General features: G+C 47.6%; 2 protein-coding genes and 1 long non-coding RNA gene across 4 annotated transcripts in view; 2 read left to right on the top strand and 1 right to left on the bottom strand.

Moving 5' to 3' along the window:
* LOC112072862 (sushi domain-containing protein 2) overlaps positions 1-4,028 on the bottom strand; it is a 42,032-nt gene extending 38,004 nt beyond the window's left edge. The window contains 6 exon segments of the mRNA XM_024140257.2: positions 527-896; positions 1,320-1,468; positions 2,589-2,658; positions 2,661-2,687; positions 2,690-2,791; positions 3,946-4,028. Of these exon segments, the coding sequence (XP_023996025.2) occupies positions 527-896; positions 1,320-1,468; positions 2,589-2,658; positions 2,661-2,687; positions 2,690-2,791; positions 3,946-4,015 (788 nt within the window). The 5' untranslated portion in view covers positions 4,016-4,028.
* A 550-nt stretch (positions 4,029-4,578) lies between these two features.
* LOC112072861 (uncharacterized) lies at positions 4,579-11,418 on the top strand. Of its 2 annotated transcripts, none has more exons than XR_011476348.1 (3): positions 4,579-4,666; positions 9,402-9,639; positions 10,923-11,418. It is a non-coding gene; the product is annotated as an uncharacterized lncRNA (long non-coding RNA). The 2 variants fall into 2 exon arrangements; XR_002894402.2 differs by having other exon boundaries at positions 4,584-4,670.
* Positions 11,419-11,708: 290 nt separating this feature from the next.
* Positions 11,709-13,432, top strand: LOC112072864 (zinc-binding protein A33-like). Its single transcript, XM_024140258.2, has one exon. The coding sequence runs from the start codon at positions 11,945-11,947 to the stop codon at positions 13,382-13,384; it is 1,440 nt and encodes a 479-aa protein (XP_023996026.1). The 5' UTR covers positions 11,709-11,944; the 3' UTR covers positions 13,385-13,432.
* The last annotated feature ends 3,737 nt before the right edge of the window (positions 13,433-17,169 follow it).

The following is a 17,169-nucleotide window of genomic DNA, read 5'->3' as shown; positions in this document are numbered from 1 at the left end:
GGTATTCTCTTCTTTTCTATGGTTGAACATCTTCTTTCTAATGACGTCAGGTTCATCATCTCTTAGTATTGAGCAAATTGCACTCATTGGAGATTATTACAGTCACTGGAGTATCTGACATAGGCTTTGAAACAGCACCTGTGAAGTGGCTACCAATGTAGCCAGTACCACTGGCTGTTAGTTAGCTGACTAAACTCAACACCATGGTGAAGGAGGTTTCTGCTCAACTCCACCAACGACAGAGTGGAGCAGAGACCAGGCTTTGTGGAATTCATCAGCTTCGACTACATCGATTCGCCCATGGTAAATACTTCCAACAAAATGTACATTATGAAACGTTTACCATGTACCTATGTTTGTCCTCTCTAGCTGCGTGCCAGTAGTGCACATTTTTTCTCTACCCCTGCTTTAACTCATCAAGGATCATGGGATAATTAGTTAAATCAGGTGTGCTTGCTCTGGCTCAGGGGAAAAAAAGATGCTATCCTCTGCAAGTACTCCTCCATGTACAGCACATGTTCCKTACCTGGCTCCATCTGAGTAGATACTGGAGCTCACTCTGACACTCCCCACCTCCCAGTCAGAGTAGGGCTTCTCGGAAGACTTGGGGGTGAAGCTGAAACTGCCGCTGTTGGCCAGGCCTTTACCGAGAGAGTACAGGTAGATCCATTCTGCCCTCAGGGGGGGCAACTCTTCCTCCCATGTAGTATCAGTAGTAGAGGTATTGACCTCTCTGTACCCCCATAGTTCTATGTTGACTCTGTCCTTGTCTCCAATCAGAGAAGGGCTCCATGTCATCCTCAGTGTTCCAGCTGTGTTGGGGGTGCCGTAGTATTGCCACTGCGTTGAATTCACCAGCGTCACTTTAAATGCAGCGTCCATTTTACTTGGGTGAACTGATAGAAAAAGCAGAATAGAGAAGGTGTGAGAAAATTCTTAAATTGCAACTGTGTGAGAGGAAATMATATTATAACTCTGTAGCTGCAAGACAAATATTCATCTTTGGAAAGGTTGAAAACTTAACACAACTTCCACATGGGAGTAGCAGACAATGTGAAATAACATAGTTTCAAAGCTCTGGAGTTATTTACATCTTATCGTAATACCTTATCCTGTCTTTAATCTTATCTTGGTAAAACTTCAGGCAAAGTGCAATGAACTTTGGTTTACTGTGTACATTTCATCCTCAATACGGAGTCCATCTTTTTAGACAGCATTTACTAAACATTAACGAGACGTATAAGAATAAATCAAAAGCTGTGTATACCGTTACCGTTACCGGTACCGTAACTGTAGTGTTCTCAAACGGGAACTCTCACCTGACAGGTATTCTCCAGAACTGTTGAAGTTCCGTCCATCTGTAGAGACGTCAAAGGGAAGCCATCCACTCTGGAACAGTAAGGGGGAGACACAGTAACCTCTGCCTTCTCCGTCTGTGTAGCCCACTGTCTCTATCTCACCCCTGAACCTGCAACACAACAACATGGTTCCTGTTAGGATTCACCCCTGAACCTGCAACACAACAACATGGTTCCTGTTAGGATTCACCCCTGAACCTGCAACACAACAACATGGTTCCTGTTAGGATTCACCCCTGAACCTGCAACACAACAACATGGTTCCTGTTAGGATTCAACAACATAACAACACATATGGAGCTACAGTAAGGAAGGATAAGGTTGCCCCTGGTCCAAACTGATTTACAGTAAGGAAGGATGAGGTTGCCCCTGGTAGAAACGGATTTACAATAAGGATGGATAAGTTTGCCCCTGGTACAAACTGATTTACAGTAAGGAAGGATGAGGTTGCCCCTGGTGCGCCAACTGATTTACAGTAAGGAAGGATAAGGTTGCCCCTGGTACAAACTGATTTACAGTAAGGAAGGATGAGGTTGCCCCTTTGTAAAAACGGATTTACAGTAAGGAAGGATGAGGTTGCCCCTGGTAGAAACTAATTTACAATAAGGAAGGATAAGGTTGCCCCTGGTAGAAACTCATTTACAGTAAGGAAGGATAAGGTTGCCCCTGGTAGAAACTGATTTACAGTAAGGAAGGATAAGGTTGCCCCTGGTAGAAACTGATTTACAGTAAGGAAGGATAAGGTTGCCCCTGGTAGAAACTGATTTACAGAGTAAGGAAGGATAAGGTTGCCCCTGGTAGAAACTGATTTAAAGTAAGGTCAGTTTTCACTTCATCCTAATGGGTGCAGTTAGGAGTTGGAGAAGATAAGCTGTTTACAGACTAAACTAATTGGTATCTTTCAAGATATTGACGTTATAGGGTCCAACCACAGAGGTGCGTTAAAGATTTAAGATCCAGGGCTAACCCATGATATATCTCAAACATGTCAATGTGTGTTACAAAGATCACTACAGCTAGACACTACATAGATGTTTACCTCCCACAGTTTCTCAAAACCAGACCGCTCTGTGTTGTTGTGTGTGTGTGTGTGTGTGTGTGTGTGTGTGTGTGTGTGTTGTGTGTGTGTGTGTGTGTGTGTGTGTTGTGTGTGTGTGTGGTGTAACCACACCTACCTGTGTGCGTGCGTGCGTGCGTGCGTGCGTGCGTGCGTGCGTGACCTACACCTACCTGCAGGTGAGCTGCTCTTGCTTGCTTGGATAGAAGGTGGCATTGAGGATAGAGAAGACACTTCCACCATCATAGTTCCTGAGTAAGGGGAGATCTGGAACAGTACTGCCTGTAGTCTCCACAGCAGGTCAGAAGGGATACACATGTTGCATGACATGAACACGTCCCCTGTGTTTCACCACACTGTCCATCACATGATTGACCTGAAGAAAGATACATCTTCTTATCTTACTCAAGATAACTCTTTTGTTTTAACAGATTCTTTTTTTTCACATACAAAACTATGGTAACAATTACAGTAGTTGGTATCGTAGTCTTATTAATCTTGGTTAACCCAGAACTAAAACTTTGTGCAATTTGGTCAGCTGTGTGAGTTCTTATAAGCAAAAACAATAAAGGCCACTCTAAAATGTGCAGTTTTGTCACACAACATAATGCCACAGATGTCTCAAGTTTTGAGGGAGCAGGCAAATTGGCATGCTGACTGCCAGAATGTCCAACAGAGCTGTTACCAGAGAACGTAATGTTCATTTCTCTACCATAAGCCACCTCCAACATCATTTTTGAGAATTTGGCAGTACGTCTAACCGGCCTCACAACCGCAGACCACGTGTATGGCGTCGTGTGGGCGAGCGGTTTGCTGATGTCAACGTTGTGAACAGAGTGCCCCATGGTGGCGGTGGAGTTATGGTATGGGCAGGTATAAGCTACAGACAACGAACACAATTGCATTTTATCGATGGCAATTTGAATGCACAAAAATACCGTGACCAGATCCTGAGGCCCATTTGTTTTTAAGGTATCTGTGACCAACAGATGCATATCTATATTCCCAGTCATGTGAAATCCATAGATTAGGGCCTAGTGAATTTATTTTAATTGACTGATTTCCTCATATGAACTGTAACTCAGTAAAATCTTTGAAATTGTTGCGTTTATATTTTTGTTCAGTATATTTGCAGGTAATTATAAATAATATGTTTCTGGACTAGTAAATTATATGTAAAAAAATTGATTGTGATGACATACTCGCATACACAACAGGCTTTATGGTAAATGAACAATCTAAGCAGTTTTCATATGCAAAATAATACAATAGTAAGACAATAGCCCTATCTGATACTGTTCAATATGTAGTTCTGTTATCTCCTGAACATAAATGCATAAAGTGCTCTGGTAATGAATCTACTGTTTAGAATTACATTCACAACCCTGTTATTGACAATCCAGATGTGTTGGACTCTGGTACTTGCCTTGTTATGAGCTTTTAACCCAGTAATAATGTATCTAACTTGACAGAATTAAATGTATTCTTAAACTGTTATTTACATCTTTAACGTGAAAAATTGTAACTTACCAGTAATTTCGTAAATGCATACAAGTATAACTGCTAAGAGCAAGATGCTCCGTCTCCACTTGAACCTCATAGTAGACAGCTGTTCTGCGTTCTTTCCTGTGTATTCATTTTTATCAGCACACTGTTATGACGCTGTGGCATTCACAAAGTTCTGCAGTTGCGCTTGTTGTGAAAGTAACAAAGGTCTTGTTGATAATTCGTTTTACTTGAGACAGGAGACCAAGTGGAGACATAGGACGAGGTGGATAATTTTATAATAAGGCAGGTTTATTCAAGTGTAAAAATATTAGGCAAAGCGTGCAGCACGGCTCCCTCTGTCTGATCCGTAAGGGATCGTCAGGAAGAGAGAGCGTTTACACAGTTGTACAGTTATATATGGGCAACAAGCAAAGTAGGTTGATCTGGTAGTCTGGCCTTCCGATTGGTCTATCTGGGTCTTGGGTAGTCCTGAACAGGCCTGGTGTCCACGTTCCATTGGTTCCTGACATAGTTCTTTGTCTGGAGCTCCAACCCTGAGTTGTGAGTGTCTGAGTGATTGTCATGGGGGAGGGAAGTTGTGGGTGTCGTGCATGTGTCCAATGAGTCCAGCATATGTCCAATAGAAAGAGGGAGTGTGTATATTGTGTCAACCATAGCTAATGTTTGAGAAGTTGTTAAAACAAGTTACCAATATCTAATACAATTCCTTACAGTCTTTCCGATAATGAATATTTCGCTCCAGGCAAGTGAGTCACGTACTGTTATTATTTAACAGAATATGGCACCGACACATTTTTACTTCTAGTAGAGAAGTGTATCGCTCTTCAGTGTAATTTGTTGCTATTTGGGAGAATAGCATTTCGCAGAAAAAGTTAATATATTTAAATAGATTAAGTAGCCTTCGAATTACAGTTCGATAACTTTATACCTTTTTCCTGCAACATAATTTAAAGCTTTCAACAGTCTCGTTCAATAAACTAAAAGGCACGGTTTCAACGCATGCGCAATTGCACATTTTACAGCCCCGTAATCTAGTAGGTTAGCCAGATGTCTCTCAAGATATATTGAAATAAGTTATTTTAGTCGTTTTCTGTTATTATTTGGTTGGGATTTCGATATTGGCTGTCGCTGAGACGAGTCATTTATATATGTACGTCATGGATTTCTCGTTGTGCATGATGATGTCGCGGAACAGAATGCTAGAACTTGCTAAGACAGTTTTCAGGCTATTTATGTGGCTAACCAGCTACTGTAGCTCACAAAAATGTATATTTTGTACACGATTATCGCTTCATTAGTTTGCTTTTTGCTTTTGAAATGAATGAAAAGAGGTATTGCACGGACTTGAAAAGACTGGATGGCAAAACAGCTCTCATCACTGGTAAAGCAGCTGCTACCCAAGCGAAATTAAAATGAGCTAGGTTAGCGAGCTATTCTTTTGGGATATCATAGCGGTCCGCGAGCAATCGTTTAAGTGCATGCCGCCACTTACTGTGTTGGAATGTACGATCAATCAGGATCTTCCCAATTCTGTACTACCATGAAAATTAAATTAAAACCTAATAAATCCCTACTAACTTCTACCACACCCTCCCCCAAAACCCCATAAAACTGTATATATATTTCATGCTGTAACACTCCACCCTTAGGATTGTTCAGCATGTCAACAACCATTTCAACAGTAACATCTGTGGGCGTCAACTTTATTCATTATCAAAGTGTCCTTTGACACCACTCATCCATGAGCACAAGATTTCTGAACAGACCTTGAAACCACGACAGGTCCATCAGAAACACCAGCCCCGACATTAGATCCACTTACTAACGGATCAGCCATGGAAGACCCGTCGCTGTAGTGCCTCTCCTCTGTCGTACAGCCTCTGCATACGATACAAAACAGGTCAACATTCAAAAGGCCGCTGGGCCAGACGGATTACCAGGAAGTGTGCTGACCAACTGGCAGGTGTCTTCACTGACATTTTCAACATGTCCCTGATTGAGTCTGTAATACCAACGTATTTTAAGCAGACCACCATAGTCCCTGTGCCAAAGAACACTAAGGTAACCTGCCTAAATGACTACAGACCTGTAGCACTCATGTCCGTTGCCAGGAAGTGCTTTGAAAGCCTAATAATGGCTCACATTAACACCATTATCGCAGAAACCCTAGACCCACTCCAATTTGCATACTGCTCAAACAGATCCACAGATGATGCAATCTCTATTGCGCTCCACACTGCCCTTTCCCACCTGGACAAAAGGAACACCTACTTGAGAATGCTATTCATTGACTACAGCTCAGTGTTCAACACCATAGTGCCCTCAAAGCTCATCACTAAGCTAAGGATCCTGGGACTAAACACCTCCCTCTGCAACTGGATCCTGGACTTCCTGACGGGCCGCCCCCAGGTGGTGAGGGTAAGTAGCAACACATCTGCCACACTGATCCTCAACATTGGAGCCTCTCAGGGGTGCGTGCTCAGTCCCCTCCTGTACTCCCTGTTCACCCACAACTGCGTGGCCAGGCACGACTCCAACACCATCATTAAGTTTGCAGACGACACAACAGTGATAGGCCTGATCACCGACAACGACGAGACAGCCTATAGGGAGGAGGTCAGAGACCTGGCCAGGTGGTGCCAGAATAACAACCTCTCCTTCAACGTATTCAAGACAAAGACAGTCATGAAGAGAGCACAACAAAGCGTATTCCCCCTCAGGAGACTGAAAAGATTTGGCATGGGTCCTCAGATCCTCTTAAAGGTTATACAGCTGCAACATCGAGATCATCCAGACTGGTTACATCACTGCCTGATACGACAACTGCTCGGCCTCCCACCGCAAGGCACTACAGAGTCCAGTACATCACTGGGGCTAAGCTGCCTGCCATCCAGGACCTCTACACCAGGAGGCGTCAGAGGAAGGCCCTAAAAATTGTCAAAGACTCCAACCACCCTAGTCATAGACTGTTCTCTCTACTACCGCATGGCAAGCGGGACCGGAGCGCCAAGTCTAGGTCCAAGAGGCTTCTAAACAGCTTCTACCCCCAAGCCATAAGACTCCTGAACATCTAATCAAATGGCTACCCGGACTATTTGCATTGTGTCCCGCCACCCCTTTGATTTGAATTCTATGTCTCTGAGCCTCTCTCTCCACCTGGCATCCACCAAATGCTGCACTATGTTCCCCCCCACAATTACAACACATAACCTTCACATTGCTCCCACATACACCATAATCATGTTCCCCTCCACACTTGGCACATATTTTCCTTCATTTACACTGAACAGCTAGCTACATGTCCCATTTTTAGGCATTTAAAACACCTCAATGGGGATGGGACAAATTCTCTGACATTGAAACTAAGGAACCCTCTCTGTACTTTTCCAGGAAAAACCTTCTCAAACCTCAGCATCACTGATAAGCTTTCACTGCTTTGACCCTCTTTCCTACTGATCAACCTTTTGGCCTCAATCACTCTGCCTCCCGTCACATTCTCTTTAATATCATATATGGACATAGATATTGGGACACCAGTGATGACTCCCTTCAATCTAGCATATTCACCAGGGACATGGCTTTTAATCTTCTTCCCATTAAGCTTTTCCATTTTCTGAATCTTCTCTCGCTGAGCCTGGCTACCACAAAATAAGAACAATCTACCATTTCCAATGAACCGAGCTAATTTCACTTCAACTATCTCTTTCTCTGCAGCATCAGTTAGTCGGATAGGGTGTAAGTAAGGCCCTGTGGTCTCATCAAACACGATCACCACTTTCCACTCCAACACACCGCTACTCCTGCTTCTTACCTTGGCCCTCTTTATGCTTTCTTTACTAGACGCTCCACTGCTTTCTGTATCATGATCTCTTCTTCCTGTGTCTTTCTGTATCATGATCTCTTCTTCCTGTGTCTTTCTGTATCATGATCTCTTCTTCCTGTGTTTCTGTATCATTGATCTCTTCTTCCTGTGTCTTTCTGTATCATGATCTCTCTTCTTCCTGTGTCTTTCTGTCATCATGATCTCTCTTCATATCATGAATCTCTCTTCTTCCTGTTCTTTCCTGTATTCATGATCTCTCTTCTTCCTGTTCCTTTCGTATCATGATCTCTCTTCTTCTGTGTTTTTCGTATCATGATCTCTCTTCTTCCTGTGTCTTTCTGTATCATGATCTTTCTTTCTGTGTGTCTTTCTCGTATATGATCTCTCTTCTTCCTGTGTTTTCTTTCTGTATCATGATCTCTCTTCTTCCTGTGTCTTTCTGTATCATGATCTCTCTTCTTCCTGTGTCTTTCTGTATCATGATCTCTCTTCTTCCCATGTCTTTCCAAAACCAACCATTCCAGTCCTTGACCCTCATCCTCCCGCTCCATACCATCAGAACTGACACCCATATTGTTCGCATTCCAGCACAGCTGTTGCTTTACCAACTTTTTATCAATTTCATTCCCACTACTCGCTGTCATTTCCGACTCCTCGGCTCCAGCTGTCACCTCGTGCCTCCTTTCTCAACCGCGAGTGTGCATTCCCGATACATTTCCGATTTTGTTAGCAGCTAGCTAGTTGCGCATGTTCCGAGAGGGACAGCATCGGCGTATGCATGGCAACTAGCTCGTTTGTCTTCCTTTACGTTGCACATACATTAATAGCAGTAAGTTTGTTAGCTAAATACAATACCGGTTAATTTATAGCAAATGTAGCTATCCTTTTAAAGATCAAATAATGGGCCTCCCGGGTGGCGCAGTGGTCTAGGGCACTGCCACCAGAGTCTCTGGGTTCGCGCCCAGGCTCTGTCGCAGCCGGCCGCGACCGGGGGGTCCGTGGGGCGACGCACAATTGGCCTAGCGTCGTCCGGGTTAGGGAGGGTTTGGCCGGTAGGGATATCCTTGTCTCATCGCGCTCCAGCGACTCCTGTGGCGGGCCGGGCGCAGTGCGCGCTAACCAAGGGGGGCGGGTGCACGGTGTTTCCTCCGACACATTGGTGCAGCTGGCTTCCGGGTTGGAGGCGCGCTGTGTTAAGAAGCAGTTGGTTGGGTTGTGCTTCGGAGGACGCATGGCTTTCGACCTTCGTCTCTCCCGAGCCCGTACGGGAGTTGTAGCGATGAGACAAGATAGTAATTACTAYCGATTGGATACCACGAGAAAAGGGGGTAAAAAAAAATATATAAAAAAAGATCAAATAATGAAAACATATTTAATAAAGCCGTTTTTACTTCAGCAGTTGTCACAAACTGCTTTACAGAAACCCTGCAGCCTTAAACCCCAGGGTGCAATACAGATGCAGAAGCACGGTGGCTAGGAAAAACTCCCTAGAAAGGCAGGAACCTAGGAAGAAACCTAGAGAGGAACCATGCTCTGATGGGTGGCCAGTCCATAGATGATACTCCACAGCTGTATTCTACACACCATGCTCTATATTTGGGAAGAATCATTATTCATTCTCTCTTTCTCTCTCCCTCCTCCCTGCCTCTCTCAGGTGGCAGTGCTGGCACCGGCAAAGAGACTGCTGTTGCCTTGGCGATGCGAGGTGCCCAACATAGCGTGCCATGACGTGGACAAGGCTGAGAAGGCAGTGAGTGAGATCAAGATGAGGGGTCACAACATTAATGTCCTTCACGTGGAGCTGGACCTGGACAACATGCGCTCCATGAGGGAGTTCTGTTAGACCTTCCTACAGACGGAGAAGAGACTGGGCATACTCATCAATAACGCAGGTGAGAGGGAGGAGAGAGAGAGAGGGAGTGAGTCTTGTCACCCATTTGCCCAAGGATTCCTAAATACCATGTAAGGGTCTGTTCACACTCTTCCCTCCCTCTCTCTCTCCTCCCCTCCCTCCCTCCCTCTCCTCCCTCCCTCTCTCTCCTCCCTCCCCCCACCCTTCTTCTCTTCTCTCCAAGCCATTCTCTCCCCATGCTTTCCTCGATCTTCTCCCCGCTCTCCTCTTCCCACCCACCCCTCTCGCTCCTCCCTCCCTACTCTCTCTCTTTTCCTCCCACCCACTCTCTCTCCTCCCTCCCCCCTCTCTCCCTTTATCTCTCTCCTCCCTCCAACCCTCCTCCCTCCCTCTCCCTCCATTCTCTCCTCCCACCCACTCTCTCTCCTCTCCTCCCGCCCCTCTCTCCCCCTCCATCTCTCTCCCTCCCTCCCTACCTCTCTCTCCTCCTCTCTCTCCTCCTCCCTACCCCCACCCCCTCTCCTCCCTCCCCACTCTCTCTCTCTTCCTCCCCCCACTCTCTCTCTCCCCCTCCTCTCCCTTTATCTCTCCTCCTCCCTTCCAACCCTCTCCTCCCTCTCCCTCCCTCTCCCTCCATCTCCTCTCCTCCCACCCCACTCTCCTCTCTCCTCCCTCCCTCCATCTATCTCCTCCCTCCCTCCTCCCACCCACTCTCTCCTCCCCTCCCCCCCTCTCCCCTCCATCTCTTTCCTCCCACCCACCCACTCTCTGCCTTCTCCCTCCCCCTCCTTCCCACTCTCTCCTCCCACCCTCTATCCCTCCATGCTTCTCTCAATCTCCCCCCCTCTCTCTCCTCCCTCCCTCCATCTCTCTCCTCCATCCCACCCACTCTCTCCTCCCTCCCTCCCTCCCCTCCCACTCTCTCTCCTCCCACCCCTCTTTTCCTCCCCGCTCTACCTCCCACTCTCTCCTCTCTCCTCCCTCCATCTCTCTCCTCCATCCCACCACTGTCTCCTCCCTCCCTCCCTCTCCCACTCTCCTCCCCCCACTCTCTCTCCTCCCTCCCACCCACTCTTCTCCTCCCACCCTCCCTCCCACTCATCCCTCCCTCTCTCTCTCCTCCCTCCTTTCCACCCTCTCTCTCTCTCCTCCCACCCCCTGTCCCTCCATGCTTCCCTCGATCTCTCCCCCCTCTCTCTCTCCCTCTCACCCACCCTCTCTCTCCTCCCTCTTCCCACTCTCTCTCTCCTCCCTCCCACCCACTCTCTCCTCCATCTCTTTCCTCCCTCCCACCCACTCTCTCCTCTCCTTCCTCCCTGAGAGACGGGCGTCTCAGACCATGGTTTACTGCGCCGTGTCGGACGAGGCCGCCAAGCACAGCAGGGGATACTTCACTGACTGCCGGCCCGCCACGCTGAGGCCGTTCGCCAGGGACGCCGCTGTGGCCAAGAAACTGCAGGAGGCCAGCAAGAGGCTGGTCAAACTGGCCGGAGAAACTGGAATGATTAAATTAAACTGAAGCTTTGCGAGCAAACAATGTGTGGGAATCTCATATTTTGGTCAAACAAGCCCCCCCAAAAAATTGTTTTTGTTTTGTTCTTAATAATTCATCGTTTTTTAATAACTATTTGTCTGTGGGGGACTTTATAGTGAATGATGTCAGGGTTTTTTTTATGGATGGAGAATGGATTGTTGAACATTTTATGATTTGCCCTTGGATTGCTGACCTCAAACACTTGAATGAATGATGACATGTAAAACATGGCTGCTTTTTCTTCTGTTGTAAATATCCTCTGAAAATAAAATCTGCTTCAATACAGTGCTGTGTGATGTCTTACTAGGATAGTGGCATGGTTTACCTCCATGCGTATTCAGAGGATGGGGGTTTATTTAGTACACCACAGACAACCAGGGGTGGGGGTTTATTTAGTACACCACAGACAACCAGGGGTGGGGGTTTATTTAGTACACCACAGACAACCAGGGTGTACTACCAGGGGTGGGACACTTAAAAGGCAATGAATACAACCCTCAACAAATTCCACAATCTACCAGCACCATCTACAGGAAACAAGCAGGTGCTTGAACGTATATTTTGTTGACCTGAGATAGCAGTGAGTGGAACTGAAAGTAAATGTTTGACATTGCTTATAAGAGCCGAGTCGCCATTACAGGGTGTGGACATTACAGAGACGTCTCCCGATCAACTGGAATAATCATATTTCTGATTTAATTTGACTTGATATTCTACTTCATGTTAGTCATATAAAGTGGTGGTTGTTCTAGTGACGCTTGCATTAGAAGTTTTGTGTTTGAAACAAAGTATACTAGGATACTGAAAGAAGATGGCAGAGAGTTACCTGGATAGTTACCTGTGCTGCCATATTTGTTCAGAGACTTTCAGAGAGCCTGTTTCTCTGGGCTGCCACCACAGCTTCTGTTCTAGCTGCCTGGACAAATTCTGGGTTCAGACCAAAAACAAGAACTGTCCGGTATGTAAGAGGAAATCTTCTAAGGATCATCCAAAAGTAAACTTTCAGTTGAAGGAACTGTCTGATAAATATGCCGGGAGACAGAAAGCAGGGGAGAAAGACTGTGTTCCAGATGAAGACAGAGACGTGGTTTGTACTAAACACACAGATGAACCTAAATGGTTCTGTGAGGTGGAACAGAGAGCTGTGTGTCACGTCTGTGAGTTTCCTTCACATCACGGACACACTGTCATTCCATTAGAACAGGCAGTGAAAGACCTGAAGGAAAAACTAACGTCAGAATTAGACTCACTGCAGAGCAAACAGGTTAAATGCAAAGACATAGAGGAGACATACAACAAAATGTGTCAATACTCCAGGAAGCAGCTGGTATCCACAGAGAGACAGATCAGAGGTGAGTTTGAGAAGCTTCACCAGTTCCTGAGAGAGGAAGAGGAGGCCAGACTGGCAGCACTGAGGGAGGAAGAGGAGGAGAAGGGGAAGATGATTGCCAGAGAGATGAAGAACATTCAGGACCAGATCTCTTCTCTCACAGAAAGTATCACTGCTGTGAAACAGGAACTCAAGAAACAGGAAGTGCCATTTCTCAAGAGCTACAAACACACCCAGACATTCTCCAGAGCCCAGTACACACTGCCGGATCCCCAGCTGGTCTCAGGAGCACTGATAGATGTGGCCAAACACCTGGGCAACCTGCAGTTCAGAGTCTGGGAGAAGATGCAGGGGATTGTCAAACACACTCCTGTGATTCTGGACCCCAACACTGCAAACGACTGGCTCTCTCTGTCTGATGATCTGACCAGTGTGAGTCAGACAGACCTAACACATCAGCTCCCTGCCAACCCAGAGAGGAACACCATTTACATCACAGTTCTGGGCTCTGAGGGGTTCAGCTCAGGAAAGCACAGCTGGGAGGTGGAGGTGGGGGATCATCCTCACTGGTATATGGGCGTGGCCAAAGAGACAATCAAAAGGCAGGAGAAACTACAATATTTTAACCCAGATTTTGGAGTCTGGTTTTTAATACTGAACAGTGGTAAGTATAAAACAGGAATAGGTGAGACCCTCACTCTGAATGGGAGACCCCAGAGGATCAGAGTACAGCTGGACTATGACAGGGGAGAGGTATCCTTCTACGACCCCAAAGACATGACACACATCTATACTTTCAGAGATACATTTACTGAGAGACTCTACCCATACTTCTTTATTGGAAAGGCTGGTGATGCTGGCAACACTGGTATACAGATCTGCCAATCAGAAGTGTCTCTAACAGTGAAGTCATTCCAGTGAGGTGTGTGTGTGTGTGTGTGTGTGTGTGTGTGTGTGTGTGTGTGTGTGTGTGTGAAGAGAGAGATCTGTAAATTATAAATGTGCTTTTGTTTTGAGTAATATACACTCTGCACATCTATACCAGAGAATCAGAGTGATGTCGTTAGGTTGTGACTCTTCTATACCACGAGAATCAGAGTGATGTCGATAAGGTTGTGACTCTTCTATACCAGAGAATCAGAGTGATGTCGATAGGTTGTGATCATCTATACCCAGAGAATCAGAGTGATGTGATAGGTTGTGACTCTTCTATACCCAGAGAATCAGAGTGATGTCTTAGTTGTGGACTCTTCTATACCCAGAGAATCAGAGTGATGTCGTTCGGTGTGACTCTCTATACCCAGAGAATCAGAGTGATGTCATTAGGTTGTGACTCTTCTATACCCAGCAGAATCAGAGTGGTGTCATTTAGGTTGTGACTCTTCTATACCCAGAGACTGAGGGATGTCGTTCGGTTGTGACTCTTCTATACCCAGAGAATCGAGTGATGTCATTAGGTTGTGACTCTCTCTATACCAGAGAATCAGAGTGATGTCGTTAAGTTGTGACTCAGCTGTCATGCTGTGTTTATTGTACTGCTGGGTTCTGTCGTCTGACTGTTTTCTATGGAGATTCATGCATGTAAAGGTCTGTTTAATAATTAATACTGATCATGACTTAAGAGACAGTCAATTAACCCTTTGTTAAAGTTTAACTATCAGACAGTAATATAATGTGTTGTTATAGTCAGATGATGTTGTCACGATCGTCTTGACGTGGAAGAGAGGACCAAAACGCAGCGTGTGAAAAATACATCTTCTTTTAATGAAGGGAAAAACAAACACTTACAAAATGACAAAACAAACGATCGTTGAAGCTAACCGAACTAAGTGCAAACATGCAACATAGAACATAGGACCAATTACCCACAATCACCTAAAAGCCTATGGCTGCCTTAAATTGGCTCCCAAGCAGAGACAAAATAACCAGCTGTTCTGATTGAGAACCAAACCAGGCAACATAGACTTTCTAGACCTCTCTCCTGAACACAACCCATACACTATACAAAACCACCTAAACAATACATACACCCTAAACTAGACAAACACACAAAACTTCCCATGTCACACACCTGACCTAACTAAAATAATAAAGAAACAAAGAATACTAGGCCAAGGGTGACAGTTACCCCCCCAAAGGTGCGGACTCCGACCGCACACCTGACATTGAAGGGGAGGGTCGGGGGGGCCTTATGGCGGCGGCTCGGGTGCGGGACGTGGCCCCCACTCCACCATTGTCAATACCCGCTTTGTGGCTCTGGTAGATCCTGGCTGGCGGTCGACTCGGGCTGCTCATGGCTGGCGGGTGGACTCGGCGGCTCGCTCCATGGCTGGCGGGCGGCTCGGGCTGCTCATGGCTGGCGGGCGGCTCGGGCTGCTCATGGCTTGGCGGGGCGGCTCGGCTGCTCATCGGCTGGGCGCTCGGGCTGACCTGTCTGGCGACGGCTCGGCTGATCCTGTCTGGCGGACGGCTCGGGCTGATCCTGTCTGGCGGACGGCTCGGGCTGATCCTGTCTGGCGGGGCTCGGCTGATGCCTGTCTGGCGGACGGCTCGAGGCTCGGACAGACGGCGGCAGACGGTGCGCGCAGTCGCAGCTAGACCGGTGCTTGGCAGACGGGCAGCTCAGACGGTGCTTGCAGCGGGCAGCTCAGACGTGCTTGGCAGACGGGCAGCTCAAGGTGCTTGGCAGACGGGCAGCTCAGACGGTGCTTGGCAGACGGGCAGCTCAGACGTGCTTGGCAGACGGGCAGCTCAGACGGGCATGGCAGACGGGCAGCTCAGCGGTGCTTGGCAGACGGGCAGCTCAGACGGTGGCTTGGCAGACGGGCAGCTCAGAACGGTGCTGCAGACGGGCAGCTCAGACGGTGCTTGGCAGACGGGCAGCTCAGACGGTGCTTGGCAGACGGGCAGCTCAGACGGTGCTTGGCAGACGGGCAGCTCAGACGGTGCTTGGCAGACGGGCCAGCTCTGACGGTGCTTGCAGACGGGCAGCTCTGACGGTGCTTGGCAGACGGGCAGCTCTGGCCGGCTGAGGCGCACTGTATGCCTGGTGCGTGGTGCCGGAACTGGTGGTACCGGGCTGGAGACACGCATCTCAGGGCTAGTGCGGGGAGAAGGAACAGGCATACTGGACCCTGGAGACGCACATTAGGCCTAGTGCGTGGTGTCGGCACTGGTGGTACGGGCTGAAGACACGCATCTCAGGGCTAGTGCGGGAAGCAGGAACAGGGCACACTGGACTCTCGAGGCGCACTATAGGCCGGTGCGCGTGGTACCGGCACTGGTGGTACCCGGGCTGAAGACACGCATCTCAGGGCTAGTGCGGGAAGCAGGAACGGGCACACTGGACATCGAGGCGCACTATAGGCTGGTTGCGTGGTACCGGCACTGGTGGTACCGGGCTGAGTGCACGCACCTCAGGGCGAGTGCGGGGAGAAGGAACAGTGTGTACAGGACTCTGAAGACGCACAGGAAGCTTGGTGCGTGGTGTTGGCACTGGTGGTACTGGACCGAGGACACGCACCTCAGGGCGAGTGCGGGGAAGAGGAACAGGGCGTATTGGACTGTCGAGGTGCACTATAGGCCTGGTGCGTGGTACCGGTACTGGTGGTACCGGGCTGAGAACACGCACCTCAGGATGAGTGCAAGAAGCAGGAACAGGACACACCGGGTTGTGAAGGTTTACTGGAGACCTGGTGTGTATAGCCGGCATCAAATCTTCCGGAACTTTAACACAAGTTTCAGGCTGAGTACGAGGAACTGACACAAGTGGCATCGGACAGCTAACACGCTCCTCAGGGCGAATGCCGTGCATACTCTGCCAAACCAACAGCTCTCTCTCTTCACTCTCCTCCAATTTCGTCAACAACTCCTCGAATGTCTCATAATCTCCCCTCCGTTCACTCTCCTCCAATCTGTCCAATAACTCCTCGACAATCTCAGACTCACCCCTCAACTTCGCCGACTGCTCCAAGTGCCCCCACCCAAGAAATTTCTGGGGCTGCCTCTCGGGCTTCCAGCCGCGCTGCATCCTCATACCGGCGCCTCTCTGCTTTCGCTGCCTCCAGCTCAGCTTTGGGGCGGCGATATTCTCCCGGTTGTGCCCAGGGTCCTCCACTGTCCAGAATTTCTTCCCAATTCCTGTAATCCTGCAATCACTGTTGCTTGACACGCTGCTTGGTCCTTGTTTGGTGGGTAATTCTGTCACGATCGTCTTGACGTGGAAGAGAGGACCAAAACGCAGCGTGTGAAAAATACATCTTCTTTTAATGAAGGGAAAAAACAAACACTTACAAAATGAACAAAACAAACGATCGTGAAGCTAAACCGAACTAAGTGCAAAACATGCAACATAGAACATAGACAATTACCCACAATCACCTAAAGCCTATGGCTGCCTTAAATATGGCTCCCAATCAGAGACAACAATAACCAGCTGTCTCTGATTGAGAACCAAACCAGGCAACCATAGACTTTCCTAGACCTCTCTCCTGAACACAACCCCATTCACTATACAAAACCACCTAAACAATACATACACCCTAAACTAGACAAAACACACAAACTTCCATGTCACACCCTGACCTAACTAAAATAATAAAGAAAACAAAGAATACTAAGGCCAGGGCGTGACAGATGTCATGTGTATCTGAGAGAGGTGCTGTGAGATCTGTGTTTGTAAAAGTGCTCTCTTCCTGTTTGGGCAT

The sequence above is a fragment of the Salvelinus sp. IW2-2015 genome, unplaced genomic scaffold, assembly GCF_002910315.2.
Source record: "Salvelinus sp. IW2-2015 unplaced genomic scaffold, ASM291031v2 Un_scaffold2067, whole genome shotgun sequence".
NCBI lineage: Eukaryota > Metazoa > Chordata > Actinopteri > Salmoniformes > Salmonidae > Salvelinus > Salvelinus sp. IW2-2015.
This window is presented reverse-complemented; position numbering and strand designations above follow the sequence as displayed.